At 53.0% G+C, this 14,823-nt stretch overlaps 1 protein-coding gene across 2 annotated transcripts; it reads left to right on the forward strand.

Moving 5' to 3' along the window:
- The first annotated feature begins 6,322 nt into the window (after positions 1 to 6,322).
- Positions 6,323 to 14,302, forward strand: GPRIN2 (G protein regulated inducer of neurite outgrowth 2). 2 transcript variants are annotated; one of them, XM_061405586.1, is made up of 3 exons: positions 6,323 to 7,455; positions 8,539 to 8,658; positions 12,632 to 14,302. In XM_061405586.1, the coding sequence occupies exon 3, from the start codon at positions 12,638 to 12,640 to the stop codon at positions 13,997 to 13,999; it is 1,362 nt and encodes a 453-aa protein (XP_061261570.1). In that variant the 5' UTR covers positions 6,323 to 7,455; positions 8,539 to 8,658; positions 12,632 to 12,637; the 3' UTR covers positions 14,000 to 14,302. The 2 variants fall into 2 exon arrangements, with proteins under 2 accessions (XP_061261570.1, XP_061261569.1); XM_061405585.1 differs by lacking the exons at positions 6,323 to 7,455; positions 8,539 to 8,658 and adding an exon at positions 8,669 to 11,902.
- The last annotated feature ends 521 nt before the right edge of the window (positions 14,303 to 14,823 follow it).

Raw genomic sequence — 14,823 nt, forward strand, 5'->3', positions numbered from 1 at the left:
TCTAAGACCAAGTTCAAGGGCAGAAAAAGCAGGAAGAGAACAGGGTGGGATGAGTGCTTCTTTACTCACTCACTTCTCTCCTTTCATCAGAAAGCCCTTAGCATGTTGACTCTTATACATCATGGGCAAGACCCACATGGCCATGTTGGTTTCAGGGAAGACCAAGAAAGTGAATATCTGATTTTTCAGTCTTATAGTAGGAGATGAGCGAGGGCAAGGAACTTCAGAAATGGCTGTTTCTGTCAAGGGTTTTTATTCCCATTTTACAGATAATCAAATCTAAGGCTCAGAGAGCCTTGGTTATGTGTCCCTAGTTATCCACCTAGGCACACATAATTAGAAATTGGCCAGCCCTTGATTTGAAGCCAGTGTTGAGTGATCCAAAACCCATGTTCTTTTCATTCCCCCATGAATCATCTGTATGTTAAAGACCCACGATGACAACATTCAAAGATAGAGAAGGTAAATAATAAGGAATGTATTTAAAGGCAAATACTGGACAACCTGTCAGTGGATCAAAGACATAAGAGTTTACTGTTCTCAGCAGCCCAGAGATTGGCAGTCTAGGAAAGGCACTTGCTCAAAAATTTCATCAAGATTCCAGGCTCCCTCATTTTTTTCCTTTCCTTCCTTATCATGTAGCTTCTGTTCTATGGTCACAGCATGGCTGCTGCATCTGAAGTCATCATGTCTAGCTGTCCTTACTGGTGATTCCCTCTTACATCCCACTGGTCAGAATGAGGTCACATGACTACCCCTAGTAACAGAGTTACATTAGTAGTGGTACCCGTTTTTCCCATAGCCCTGGCAGAGGGGACAGCCGGGAGGTGGACATGTTTTAGATCATGTGACCATTGGATGGGAGAGGGCACCTGGCCCAGGTGCTGAGCTCATCGACTGGCTAGAACTTATGAGTTTTCTCTGGCATTAAAGATCACATATGTCTATCAGATTCCTCTTGATTGAACTGAGAGTTTGGACAGATCACAGAAGCAAGCCAGCTAGCTGCAGAGGAAGAAGCAAGAAGGAAGCATTAAGAGAGCCACCAGGAGGAGCTGGGGCCTTGGTGGTTCAAGGTATCCAAACAGCAGAAATTCTGCATCAGTAGAGGGCACCAGTTGGTAGAAAGAGTGGAGCAGAGAAAAGTCAGAAGATTAGATGGTCCACTCAGCTCCAGGAAGGAAGCAATGCATCAATGGTTGTTTCTAGATCTGTCTTTCTTATTCCTGAGGTCTTTCCGATTAAAGATCAAATTCATAAGCATCCTTCTAACAAACTTACGTTTTCCCAAGCAAGCATCAGTTCAGTTCAGTTCAGTTGCTCAGTCGTGTCCGACTCTTTGTGACCCCATGGACTGCAGCACGCTAGGCTTCCCTGTCCATCACCAACTCCTGGAGCTTACTCAAACTCATGTCAAAAGCAAGCATCAGGTGGTCCCTAACTTACTTTGCAAGGCTGAACTCAGGCATCTGCCTTCCATTTGCCTCAGCAATACTCCCAGGCTTGGCAGAGGACTGTATCACTGAGGTCATTTTTGTTAAGAAGGGATGGAAATTTAACCCAACTAGTTTAAACAAGAAGAATATTTATTGTCTTCCTTAGACAAGCGGTCAAAGGTTGAGACCAGCCTTAGTTCTCACTAGCGTCAAAACTCAAAATGATGTTGTTAGGACCTTGCTTCTCTCAGTATCCTGGCTTTGTCACCCTCGGGGCTGACTCCATATCAGGCTTCGTGTAAGATGATGGCTTCAGTCTCCACATTCCTTTAGCAAAAACAGTGAGTTTCTTTCTCAAGACTCCCAGAGAAATTCCTTATTGCATGCCATTGGCTCTAAGTGGGACACATACTTATCCTGAAAACCCTGAGGCCAGGGTAATGTGAGGCAGTGATTCCCTTGGTGATTCCCATACGACAGCGATTCCCTTGTTGTATGCTCTTCCTCCTGAGTCCCACCCAAAGCGCATGGGTGTGGAGGAGAGGAGAGGATGAGTAATTTGTAGCATATAGGTTGAACTGTTGCAATAGAAACTTCAAGTGAGATTAGCTTAAGCAAGATAGAAGTTTTTCTTTCTTACCTTTCTTACGCAGCCTGGGAGCCCAGGAGTCTTCCCTATCTTGTTGCTTTACTAGCCCTAGGTATTCCATATCTGTGTGGTTTGAGGCGTTTCAACACCTCCATATCTAGCCAGTGGGAACAGAAAAGAGCAGGGCTCACCCCTTCTGCTTACAAGCATCTCCTGCAGTCCACTGCAGTCCACTGGTCAGTTACTTGGCCAGATAGGATTTCCATGTCTACAGATAAAAGGAGGAGATCATGATCATTAGGGGCCAGTTAGCAGTCTCATCCCCAGTCCATCCCTTTGGCCAATCAAATGTCTGTGTTCCTCATTCTCTAAGAGCTTCAGATGTCCTCTCCCAGGGGGAGATGACTCCAGAGTTCCACCCAGCGCCTGCATCCAGCTCCCAGCCTAGGATCTGGGTATGGGCAGCCTGCAGTATGGAATCTGGATGTGGTTCTTCATGGCTCAGTGCCCTCTAAAGGCATACACAAGTTAGCTGCTTCATCACACCCAATATACGATAGTACACAGGAACAGTATAACATGGTAGGGACCCTCGTCCAGAAGAAGGAAAAAATGGAAACCCATTGCAGCCACTGGTTGGCCACTGTCATCAAATCCTGGTAGGCAGAGACTGCAAAAGATCCCAGGGTGTGGAGCAACTTCCTTGGACGACAGCCTTCTCTCCAGGATTGTTCCTTTGGGCCCTGGTTGTCCCCACTTGGTCATTCTCTTCCATCCCCACCACGGAAGTGGGCATCCATGGCGCACCCCTCTTGGGGCTGCATAGCTTTTCAGCCCACTTCCTGCTGATGTGGGTTTTGTGGCTTAAGGTTGGTTAGTTTGAGTCAACAATGCAGGCTGGTGTTGACCAGGCTTGTGGTTTTTGGGGAAACATATATCCCTCAAAATCTTAGTTTGGGGCATGTAAGGAAATTTAAAACCCTGGTGTTTTCTGTATGAGCTTGTACGCTATACCTGTTTCCTGGAGGAGCACATGACATAGGCTGGCCAATCAAAGAGCTACCCCTCAACTGGCCACCCTGGCCTGGTATTATCAAACAGGGTAAGATTTGATTTGCAGATTCCGAGATGTGAGGATGTAGATTTGGGGTTGCCAGCGACCTTGTTTCCCAAGGGAGACTAGGTAAGAATGACGCTAACCCAGAGGCAATCAGAGGGAAGGCATGTAAGAAACAGAGGCTTTGGGTGTTGCAATACTCAAAGCTAGATTCAATAAATTCCCTGCTTTGCCTAAACTACAGAATATTAGCTCTTTTGCCCAAGGTTCAGTTCTAATCAATGACTGGTTAGTAGGCAAGTCAGTTAGTTTAAAGACAATTGGGGAGCAATCTGATTCAGAATTTGTCTAAATTGTCTAGATTTTCTTCCTATGCTTTGTCAAGTTGCCCTTCCTACACTTAACTGGCAGAAGGTTTGATGACTCACTTTTCAGAGCACTTAACCCAGATTTCACAGGAACAAAACTGTCTTTTCATATTCATATCCCATCAGTTCACATGCAGTTTAATTACCTTGCATAATGACAACGTGTACAGTTGGAGTAAGTAAGTTTGGATACAAACTCACCTGACTCTTAATAAACCCACAGCTCAACTGGTGAGAGCAGAGGTGCCCAGTCAGCTAGAGTGTGTCCTGGACACCAGCATCCAGAAGGATTTGTTCATTGTTTTTACTGAAGGAATGGGGACTGTGGCTTATTCTGAAAGTGTACAGTGGAGTTGTGTCAAAAGCACCATTTATTTATTCATTTATTTTTGGCAGTGTGCAGCATGCGGGATCTTAGTTCCTCAACCAGGGATCAAACCCGTGCCCCCTCTGGTGGAAGCGAGTAGACCACCAGCGAAGTCCCCAAAGTACCTTTTAAAGTTTAACTTTCTAATTTTCTCTTGCAATTGTGAGTCCTAACTCAAATTGGCTTTTTTTTAAAAATAAGATTCTTTCTTCGTAATTGCTGGTTCCAAACTTATGTGGGCCCAGATATTTCTTGGTGACCTTTTATGGCATTTCTTTGGCTAACAGGCTCTTCCACTTTCTGCAACAACTATTTCAAACCTCCTCCTCCCTCCTTGCCTCTCCATCCTTTCCATCTTCCCCTTTCTCTCTCAGCACATGATTTTCCCTTTTATTACACACAGAAATCAGAACCATCAGACAAGAAAACTGAGATCAACAAACTTCAATTTCCAGACCTCATGACCTATCTTGGTATTACTCCGTCATTTTTCTTCTTGTCCTCTGGTTACACAGAAACCATTTCACTCCTGTTTACTATGTTCAGGATCCCAATGGGGACCTTACACCAGCAGTGATTCCCACTCTTTCCTGTTCTTCCTCTACTCCTATATGGGCTCTTCTCCTTGTTGTCAAATATGCTCAATTTATTACAACATGCAGTGGATCTGTCTGTGTCTGGCTGCCCAATCTCCATTCCTCTTTCTGGGGAAAACACCCTGTTTGCAGTCCTGGTGGGTCCTGTGTGATGTTCCTAGTGATGAATTTGACCAGATATTCCTCTCACCGTCCCAGGACAGAGAGCACATGGATATAGCTCAGTCAAATGAGCTCTCTTGCTCCCCTTGGAGAAGGAAATGGCAACCCACTCCAGTGTTCTTGCCTGGAGAATCCCAGGGACGGCGGAGCCTGGTGGGCTGCTGTCTTTGGGGTCGCACAGAGTCGGACACGACTGAAGCGACTTAGCAGCAGCAGCAGCTCCCCTGGTTCTTTGAATTTCAAGCTGAGAGGCACAGGAAGGACAGACAATTGGAAGCTTTCCTTCCAGGGTGGTGACAGGGCGAGATAGTGGGGTGCTCCCTGATGCTGAGGTCTACATTCACCTGGCTACTATCTTGAGGAACCAAGACCAGCTCTCCAGCATTAGCTTCCATCCCAGACTCCTGATACCTCCCAACATATTCCTTTTTTCTTAACTTTGCCAGTTGGTTTTTGTTGCTTGAAATCAAGGAAACCCACTACATGATGCATCATATTTTAGAAAGTGAGCCAAAAAACAATACCAACACCAAAAAAATTTTTTTCTTTCTTGACCCTACACCTCTTTCCCACTGACACCTTTCTTACCTCTCTTCTTTACGGCCGCCCATAAAAGAGTTGACCGCGCAAGCAGTCTTCCATTCCCCCCGCCACACCCCTTGATTCATTCCTCCATCTGCTCCGGTGGCTTCTGCTCCATTGCCTTGTTGAAGCTGTTTACTCTAAGTGCCCAGGGTCACAGCAATGTCCTGGTTTCCCTCTTTCCTTTCTGGCTGGTCCTTATCAGTCTTTAACCACGTGGTCAGTCACAGATGCCAACTCCAGTATTCTTGCCTGGAGAACCCCATGGACAGAGGAGTCTGGCAGGTTCACAGGATCGCAGAGAGTCGGACACGACTGAAGCAACTAAGCATGCGTGCACTCACAGGTGAGTCCTAGGTCCTCCTCTCTATACTCCCTGAAAACCCTTATCCACTCCTGTGACTTCATGGCCCCCTGTGCCCATTATGCTCAGACTTCCTGGGGAACCTCACTTTCTGTGTCACTCACCTCTCCACGTGCTCCCCCCATGGAACTCCTGAGACCATCACACCTGCTCCTTTTCAGTTGGGCTCTGAGTCTCAGGAAATGGCACTTGGCCGATAGGGTCTTAAGCCAAGTGCCTCCTCTCTCTACCAAAGCAATCAACAAACCCCACCCCGCTCCCACTTCATGCAGTCCTAGCTTGTATCTCCAGAACCTAATGCGGGAGGAGCTTGTTAAATATTTGATCAAATGACTGATAACAGCAAGAACACTCTGCAGAACACTTAAATTCTTTCTTTCTTATTGCCCTGTGAGGTAAGAATAATTATTCTGCAGATGAGGAAACCAATATTCAAAGAGAGGGATAGTTTGGCTTGGGTGTGGGATCACAGAACCAGTGAATATGTAGGGTGTTGAGGTTGTAATTCCTGTCTGATTCTTCAGGTGTCTGGACTAGATGCCAGACTTGGGGCTATAGAAAGTGAATGGTGCAGGCTCTCGCATGGGCTTCCCACTCTCCAAGGGCTGGGGAACTTTCTGCAGGTCCCCTCTTGATGTTAGGTGGAGGCACAAGGCTGGGGGAGACCAGAGAAGCGAGGCTGGTGCCTGAGGTCTTCCCAAACTGGAAGAGCAACAGAGATGGCGCCCCCTTCCGGCTACTGAGCCAGAGGGGTGCAGACCCTTCAGTAAGGGGCTGGGCAAGCAAATCAATGGTCCTTGCACCTGGGTTCAACAGAAGAGAATCGATACTGGGACTCGATTCTCAGAGACGAGGGGCCCTGGGGATGGGTGATAGAAATCCCTGGAGGGCGGAAGGGGTAAGGAGCTGTCTGGGCCGGGGGAGGCATGTTGGGAGCCTGTGCCTAAGGAGCCTGCTGCCTGAACTGGAAATAGTTCTGAGCATGGAATCTATGGGGTTGAGGTTGTGGGGCCGGATGGAGGGCCTGGGTCTTGAAGGAGCCATGGACGCAAAGCTCAAAGGACCAGGCTCGGTGGTGGGGTCTGCAAGAGTGAACCTCAGAGGGTGGAACTATGGGGTCCAGGGCTTGGAGAATGGGCGTCTGCACGGTGGGTCTAAGATGGACCCAACTAGGTATCCCATGCGCTGGGGTTCTCGAGGGCAGGACCTGAAGTCCCTCACTATTGAAGGATGGGGGCCAGGGTGATCAAGAACATGGAGCCGGGTGGTGAGAAAGAGGATCTCCTGAGGGGCTCTTAGACCTCTGTGCTGGGCGTGGTAGGCCGGGCCGAGAGGGCGAGGCTCTTTGGACTTGGGCTGGGGAGCTGGAGGATTGTAGGGAGCCGAGCCTCTAAGGTTGGGGACGTTGGGGTTGGGTTGAGAAGATGGGTGTCTTGGGGCGGGTGTCGTTGGGAGGCCTGTAAAACTGGAGATCATGGTGGGGCGGGGCCGAAAAGACGGGACGGTGAGACGTGCCGTGAAGAGTGGGTCCGGAAGAGGGACTAGGGGCGCGCGGGGCAGGGTCGAGGCGATGCTCGTGCGGCTGTAGGTTGCCGGGGGCTGCGGAGCGCGGAGGGGCCGGGGGCGGGGCCGGGGCCGGGGCGGGGGCGGGGCCGGGACGCCGGCGTGGGCGGTGGAGCGCGGGGGCGGGCCCAGGTGAGCAGGGCTACCGCCCCCTCCGTCCCTCCTCCCCCGGCCTGCCCCCGCCCCTCAGTCGCCCAGCTGCGCCTCTTGCTCTGGCTCCGCTGGCCGGGCGGACGGCGGCTGGCGGCGTCTTCGGCCCAGGCCAGGTCCAGGTCCGGCTCGGCTCCATCTTGGGCGGCTGCGCCGGGCACCTGTGGCGGCCACAGGAGCAGCGCTTCCGCCGGCCTCCGCGGCCCCGGGCGGGCAAGAGGGTGAGAGGCCAGCTCCGTGCTCGCCCGTGTTGGGGCGAAGGAGGGTGGGATGGGCGGCACCTCCCCTTCTTGCGCCCGGGAACCCCACTCCTCACCTTTCTCTGAGCCCCGACCCTACGCATCCCGGCCCCCAGTGCTCAGCGCACCCCCGGGCTGCATCCCTCCTCCCATCTCTGGGCTCACTGCCTGAACTATCCCCTTTTCCACGTCTCCTCTGCCCATCCTCCCATTTCTCAATATTCGGTGCCCAGGACCTCGTCTCTTTCTGCCAACCCCCACCGTTCCTACCGTTTCTTCCCCCTTCCTTCCTCTTCCCTTTCCATCCCCACCCCTCATCCCACTCTCCTCCCCCTGCCCCCAGCCCCTGCTCTCCCTTCACTCGCACTCCTCCTGCCCTCCATCCCTGCCCGCTTACCCCACAGCCCCCCTCTTCCTCCAGTCACAGTCTTTGCTGCTGGGAAGGTCTAGAGCCCTGCTTGGGGGGTCATGTTGAGGACCTTCTCCCTGAGTCCAGGTGGGCTTTGTGTGGGAGGGCAGGACAGGGCCCCTTGCCCTCGGGGAGAGTGTGTGGCACGGTGTGTTCAGGCCTTTGGCTCCGCAGCTAGAAGCGGCCTGTCGGTCTGGTGCGCAGAGTGCAGCTGTGTGGATGCTGTTTCCTGCAGGCTCGCACAGCAAACGGGCCTGTGTGTCGGCCCCGGTGGGTCCACGGGTGTGGTGTGGGCCTATACTGGTTCATGGGACCCCGTGGCCACGCAGGTAGGGACACACCAGCCACTTGGGCTGCTTCAGGTTTGGGGCAGCTGGGCCTGGAGGCTGACCTTTTTCATCTCCGGTTCCTCCTGGGAAGTATGGGCAAATCCTCCTCAGGGGAGGAATCTCTTGCCTGGTGGGATCTAGGCCTGTCTGTGGTGAGCAGAGCTGGGTCTGGGACCTCTGCCCCACTGTTCCCCAGAACCCTTTCCTGGCACAGCTTGTGACGTGGGCACTTTGTTCTTAAGACTCCTTCATCCTCTGTGAAGGGCAGGTTTTGTGCCTCCAAACACTTCTCAGTAGCTCAGGAATGCTCCCTGCTGCTTTCCCCAGCTTTGGCCAGGAAGGCCCTCCTTGGCTGGGATGGATCAGACCACCTCCTGGAGGTTGCCACGCCCCTCTCTATACAAAGAGGGATTTGGGTGGTGTATGTCCCTACCTGGTTCCTAAGAGGTAAGTTCCTATCTCAACATTTGAGGAGTGTGTGTGTGCGCCTATGCATGCGTGTATGAGTGTATGTATACAGAGGAGTGTGTGTGTGCGCGTATGCACGCGTGTATGAGTGTATGTATACAGAGGAGTGTGTGTGCGCGTATGCACGCGTGTATGAGTGTGTGTATACATATTCTCCCAAGCTGAGGTTTAAAACAGACTTGGAAACAGTGTCATGATGGAGACATTGGGAGCATTGGTGATGACTACCACCATCCTAGGATGGGATGAGGAAGGGAAAGATTAAGAAGCAAACCAAGCTACCCTATAATCTAAATGGCTTCCTAAAAGCCATCTTTCTTCCCCTACGCCCACTTCCAAGTACTAGTCCTGTGATACCTTGAGCACAAGTCACTTCTGATGGGAGGAAGAAAGGTAAGATTATTAACAATCGCTGTTCCAGGCAGTCCATATGCCATCACAGTATGTCTTCACAACAGTCCTGCAGGGTGGGGATTTATTTCCGATTTGCAGACTGGGGAAACTGAGGCTCAAAGGAGTTAGGGGTCCATCTGAGTGTGCATACATAGGAAGGGCAAGAGCCTGGATTGGAAGTATACCCCTTTGCCTCGCCTGTTCGTCCCTGGCTCCAAAGTTCATCTGATCAGCTCTATTGCTTCCTGGGAGGCCTCTCTTCTTGGTAGGCGGGGTGTGAAAAACCTTCTTTCCCTGGCATAACTCGAAACAACTTCCCTTGAAGCTCTTCCCTCCATCAGCCTGGGAAGGCCAGCTGGGGTTCAGCTGTGGGTTCTTTGACATTTCTGAGCTGTTCCAGATCTCAGATTGTCACCTGCCATTTGTGGAGGTGGGCTAAGGAAGGAAACTAACAGAAATATAACCTCCCACTGCCCTGGGGTCTTTGTGGTCACTACTTTCACTCTGAGTGACGGCCAACCCTGAGCATCAGGCAGCCATCTGGTGAGGCGCATCCAGCAGTACCTCATTGCTGACAGCTTCTCGCCAGCTCCCGGTGGAGACTGTGTGTGCCCCCAGCCTTGTCCCTGTTTCGTCAAGGAAACCAAGGTCTGGCTTCTTATGGCCCTCCTCAAGAGAAGGGTCCAGGGTAAGTGGGGTTCAGTCAGAGGCTGTGTGGGCTGTCCAGATAGGACTTCCTTCGTGTTCTTGGGCTTGGAGCTCAGTGGTTGTCTGCCTGCCAGGACCCATCTATGACCACAGCCTTCCTAGCCAGCAGGTCTCCTTCTGTCTTTCTGAGTCTCGGCTGCCTACAGAGCTGCTAAGAAGCAGGTAGGGTGAACAGGCATCCAGGTTTTGTTCTTACTTGTTCACTTGTTCCACTGGCATGTCATGGGTACCACTGGGTACCCATGTGCTGGGTGCTGGGACTCCAGTTGAGTCATGGCAACAATAAATAAAAAGGGATGCCAGTGGAGGAGTGATAGCGTCCAGGACGGAGGTCTGGACCATTCTCAAGAGGGAGCGCAGAGAACCTCAGACGCTCCTGAGTTTGATTCCTGGCTTAACCACTTACCAGCTGTGTGCCCTTGAGCAAGTCACTAAACCTCTCTGAGCTTCGGTTTCCTCTTCTGTAGAATGGAGAAGATGACTTATCTCCTGAGATTGCTCTTCTATTACATGAGACAGTGCTGGAAAGGAGATGGCACATGCCTGACACATGGTGGGTGACTGGGCACTTGGCACTGCTGTTCTTACTATCATCACTGTGATCGTTATTGGCTTTGTTGCCCTTCTCTGTTTATATGTCCACCTTAGAGCCTGCGAGTAGGGCCTGGGCTGTAGTCTTTTCTTGTCTATTCATCATTTTCCTGACTCTTCCAGGGACCAGTCTAGCTTCAGCCCCAAGGAGCAGCTAGGACAGGAGACTCCTGCCCAGGCTGGTACGATGTGTAGAGCTGCACAGTCCAGTGTGGTCATCAGTAACAATATGTGGCCCTTTAAGTTTCAATTTTGTTGTTTACTCCTTAAGTCGTGTCTGACTCTTTTGCAACCCCATGGACTGTAGCCTGCAAGGCTGGGATTTCCCAGGCAAGAATACTGAAGTGGGTTGTCATTTCCTTCTCCAGGGCATCTTTCTGACTCAGGGATGGAACTCACATCCCCTGCATTGGCAGGCGGATTCTTTACTGTGGAGCCACCTGGGAAGCCCTAAATTTCAGTTACTTAAACAAAATCAGAAAGGCAGTTGCTCAGTTGCACTAGCTATCTGTCAAGTGCTCAGTGGCCACATGTGACCAGTAACAACCTTACTGGACAGCACAGAGCAGCATCTTTTCATCACCGCTGAAAGTTGTGCTGAACTGGGCTTCATAGCAAACCTGGAACTCTAAGGGGACAGTTGCTCTAGAAACACCCTCACCATTGGCTTGAACAGCCACCAGTCATCTCCTGAGCTCTGGGGCAACAGGTAGTTTTAATGTACAGAAACTGAGTTCCCGAGAGCCCTTCCCACACTCCCTTGCAGTGGCCTCGCTCACCTGGCCAGGGTGGCTGGTTTCGTGGCAGTTCTTATCAGCCTGGGCTGGGAGGACACGACTGGGATCGCCAAGTTGCCACTGTTGCCTGCCATCTCCACCCTGCTTCTCAGCATGTCCTGCCTGGCTGGGAGTCTCAGAGTGATGTTTCTTATTCACGACTCCGCCCTGGGCCAGGCTGGCTCACGCCCTGACCCCACTCCCTCTCTCTGGGCCCTGCCCAGCCCCCAGCCTGCTGCCCTCCTCTTGTGATCTGAGCACATGCCTCTTGCTTTCTGCTCACCCTGGTCCTTGTTCCTTCCTCCCAGGCACCATCTCTTTCCTCTCTCTCCGGGTCCAACCTGCAGGTCTGTATGGAGTCTGTATGGCTAGAGAAAGGGACAAGAATGGCGGGAAGGGAGCGGGGGCAAGAGAGGACCTGTGTCTGATTGGTGGTTACAGGTATTCCCTACTTTTCAAAAGTTTGCTTTATTCCACTTCACTTTCATGCGAGACCTACATTAATTAGTGACTGTTTTCAGTAATGGAAAGAAGTTCGAAGAGTTTTACAAGACAAGGTAATTGCCTCTTTACACTGTTTTGGTTTATGAAAAGGTTTCATAGGAATGCTCTTCTTTCAGATAGTGGGGTGACCTGATTGGACCCCATTTGGTGGGCACAGCAGATCTGCATTAGTTCCATGTTGCCTGACCTCAAGAGCATGGCACACAGAAGGTGCTCATGAGATGGCAGCGGGAGGAATGAACAAATGCTGAGTGAATCCTAAAGGGCTGATATGGGAGCCTCTCCTACCCTTGGAGCATGCAGTGGGAGCCAGGAAACCCCTTCCCCTTCACAGCGGCCAAGACTGAGCCCCAGAGACGAGACAACCCAGCCAGGCCAGGCCAGAGAGGATGGGGAGGGAGCATGAGAGAACCCAGGGTGTTCTCAGGGAGCCCTGTATTCATGTCTTTCTCATCCCCAAGACCTCTGCCCCCCACTGTGTACCAAAGAGGCTCCAGTCCAAGTGAGATAGTGATGATTCTGGGAGGAACCAGGGTAGTATCCATCAGTCCAACTTTACTGGTTATTAAAATACTGTAATAGTTCTGTGCTGATTGACTAAGAGCTATGGTCTCAAAGCCCCGAGCCCCAGGGCCCCAGCAGGCTTGGCCTCTCCCCTGGCTTCCCCGTCCCCCATAAACCAGCAGTAGAGTCAGCAACTAGGCCTCTGGATGATCTCTAGGATCTTACCCTAGGGCTGGTTCTGATCACTCACTTTTGGTGTTTGGATATTTGAAGTGTCATCCTGTGTATGTGTGGTGACCTTGATTTGAAGTGTCTGGTCCCCTGTCATCATTTTGCTTGTGGCTCTGACTGGTCAGGCAGGCTGAGACTGAAGCCTTCCCCTCAGTGTGCCTTGCATTGTGTGAGCCCCCAGCAGAATCCAGCAGAGATGCCACTACCCAACTCAGTGCCACCCCCTCCCTCTCTCTCTCCTGCAGGCAGCCATGAGATCCAGCCGTCCTGAGCCGGATGCCCCGGAACCCCTCAGTGCCCACCCTCAGCCCCTGTCCCGAAGTTCCTCCAGCCTGCTGGGCGAAGGCCGGGGGCAGAGGCCAGAGTATCGCAAGAGGGCCAGCAGCACTGTATGTCAGGCCCAGCTGGGCGAGGCTGGCACCGGTGCCCAGGTCCCGGAGGCGGAGGGGCAGCAGGCTGAGTGCGTGGAGCAGGCACAGGCCTCCAGCCCCCAGCCGCAGCCCAGTGCCGTGGGCCACTGGCGTAGCAGCACTGTGGGCAACGTGTCCACCGTGGGCGGTAGTGACCTGTGTAACCTGTGGGACCCCAGCGCCGTCGCTGTGCAGAGGAGCCACTCGGACCTAGCTCGCAGCACCCAGACCCGGGGCCACAGTGGTGCTCAAAAGGCCAGCCTCAGCTGCTCAGCCCTGGGCAGCTCGCCTGTCCATGGGGCTCAGCTGCAGCCCAGCAGCACCTCTGGCCAGAGTGGCCAGACCCCTGAAGGCTTGGAAAGGGACCTGGCTCCGGAGGACAAGACTTCAAACTCAGCCTGGACACTGGAGAGTCAGGTGTGGGTGCCACCAGCTGCCTTGGGAGGCACAGTGACCCACAGCAGCAGCCCCAAAGCCACCGGCCAGTCGGCCACCACCTCCTGCCATGCTTTGTCTCCAGCAGCCCTGCTCTGTGGCATGAGGGAGGTGGGGGCCAGCAGCTGCTGCCATGGCTTGCCTGCCCCAGGGATTCTGGCCTTTCCCAAACTAGTGGCCTCAGTGAGTGAATCTAGGCTGCAGGCTCACCATGGGGTGAAACTCCAATGTAGGTTTTCTGGGGGGCTTCCTGGGCATTCCCACTGCTGTGCCCACCCTTGGGGTCCCACAGGGTTAGCTATGGAGCCTAGTGCCAGGACCAAGGACATGTGGACCATGACCTCAGCAAGTGACTTGGCCCCAGTCTTGGCTTCCCCTCTGTCAGCACAGGATGCTGGTGTGCAAGCTGCCCCCAAGGCAGTCTGCAAGGCAGTGGCCACCAGTCCGCCTCTGGAAGCCCCTGTGGCCCTGCGCGTGTTCCCGGAGGTAACTCTGGAGCCCAGCCTGGCAGAGGCGCCATCTCCTGTGCGGGACGTGCGATGGGACGCCGAGGGCATGACGTGGGAGGTGTACGGAGCTGCAGTGGACCCGGAGGTGCTCGGTGTGGCCATCCAGAAGCACCTAGAGATGCAGTTTGAGCAGCTGCAGCGGGCCCCTGCCAGCGAGGACAGCCTGTCTGCTGAGGGCAGGAGGGGGCCGCTTCGAGCTGTCATGCAGTCCCTGCGGCACCCCAGCTGCTGTGGCTGCTCCAGTGCAGCCCCTGAGTGAGGAGCTGCAGCCCCTGGAGCTGCTCGGGGTGCATGGACTCAGCCCCAGGGACAGTGGAGTCCCCACGCTCTTTGGATCCACAGGCACCCACCGACATGGCTCTGTCTTCTGCTGCCCACAGATCACAGGACTGCAGCCTGGGGGTTCCCTGCCCCCGGCAGTTGGGCTAGTTTATAAGGGCTTGATTCCCAAGAGCCACGTGTGGGCTCTGAACTATGGGACAGTTTCAACACTGTGCGTAAGGGGGATCCTGACTTCTCTGTAAAAACCCCTGACCTTCTATCCAGTCTCTGTTCAGAACTCTGCCATGGTTTCCCCCAGGCCTCTTTGTGGCTTTATTTTCACAGCAGTGCTGAGATACAACAACCTCCTGACGTAAGAGGTGGGGTCTCACGTGGCGAGGGCTGTCTAAGCCTTTAGGGAAGGGCACTGACATTGTCGAGGCTTCCTGTGTGCCACACGCTTGTCAACTCACTTTCCTGAGTCTTCACCGTGTTTTACAGACATAACCACAGACATTTGGCAAGACTGCAGCTGCCGTGCCCAGGCCGGACAGCTCACGGTGGGCTAAGAGCGGAGCCGGGGGCTGGCTGAAGCCTGCCGCGCTTTCCTGCAGCACGTGGTTGGCAGAGCAGGGCAACTGTGAACAAGAACTTACTGAGTCCATATTCATGGCCAGGTTTTGTGGATTCCTTGGGGAGGAAGCTGCCTGTGCCCTTGTTGAGCTCACCGTGTATGGGACGGGAGGGCTTTGAGCATTATAGAGGGCTGCGGGGTACTTCTCGGAGCCAACCACCTGGTAGATCATTGTGTTGGGGTCTGGC

The sequence above is a fragment of the Bos javanicus genome, chromosome 28, assembly GCF_032452875.1.
Source record: "Bos javanicus breed banteng chromosome 28, ARS-OSU_banteng_1.0, whole genome shotgun sequence".
NCBI lineage: Eukaryota > Metazoa > Chordata > Mammalia > Artiodactyla > Bovidae > Bos > Bos javanicus.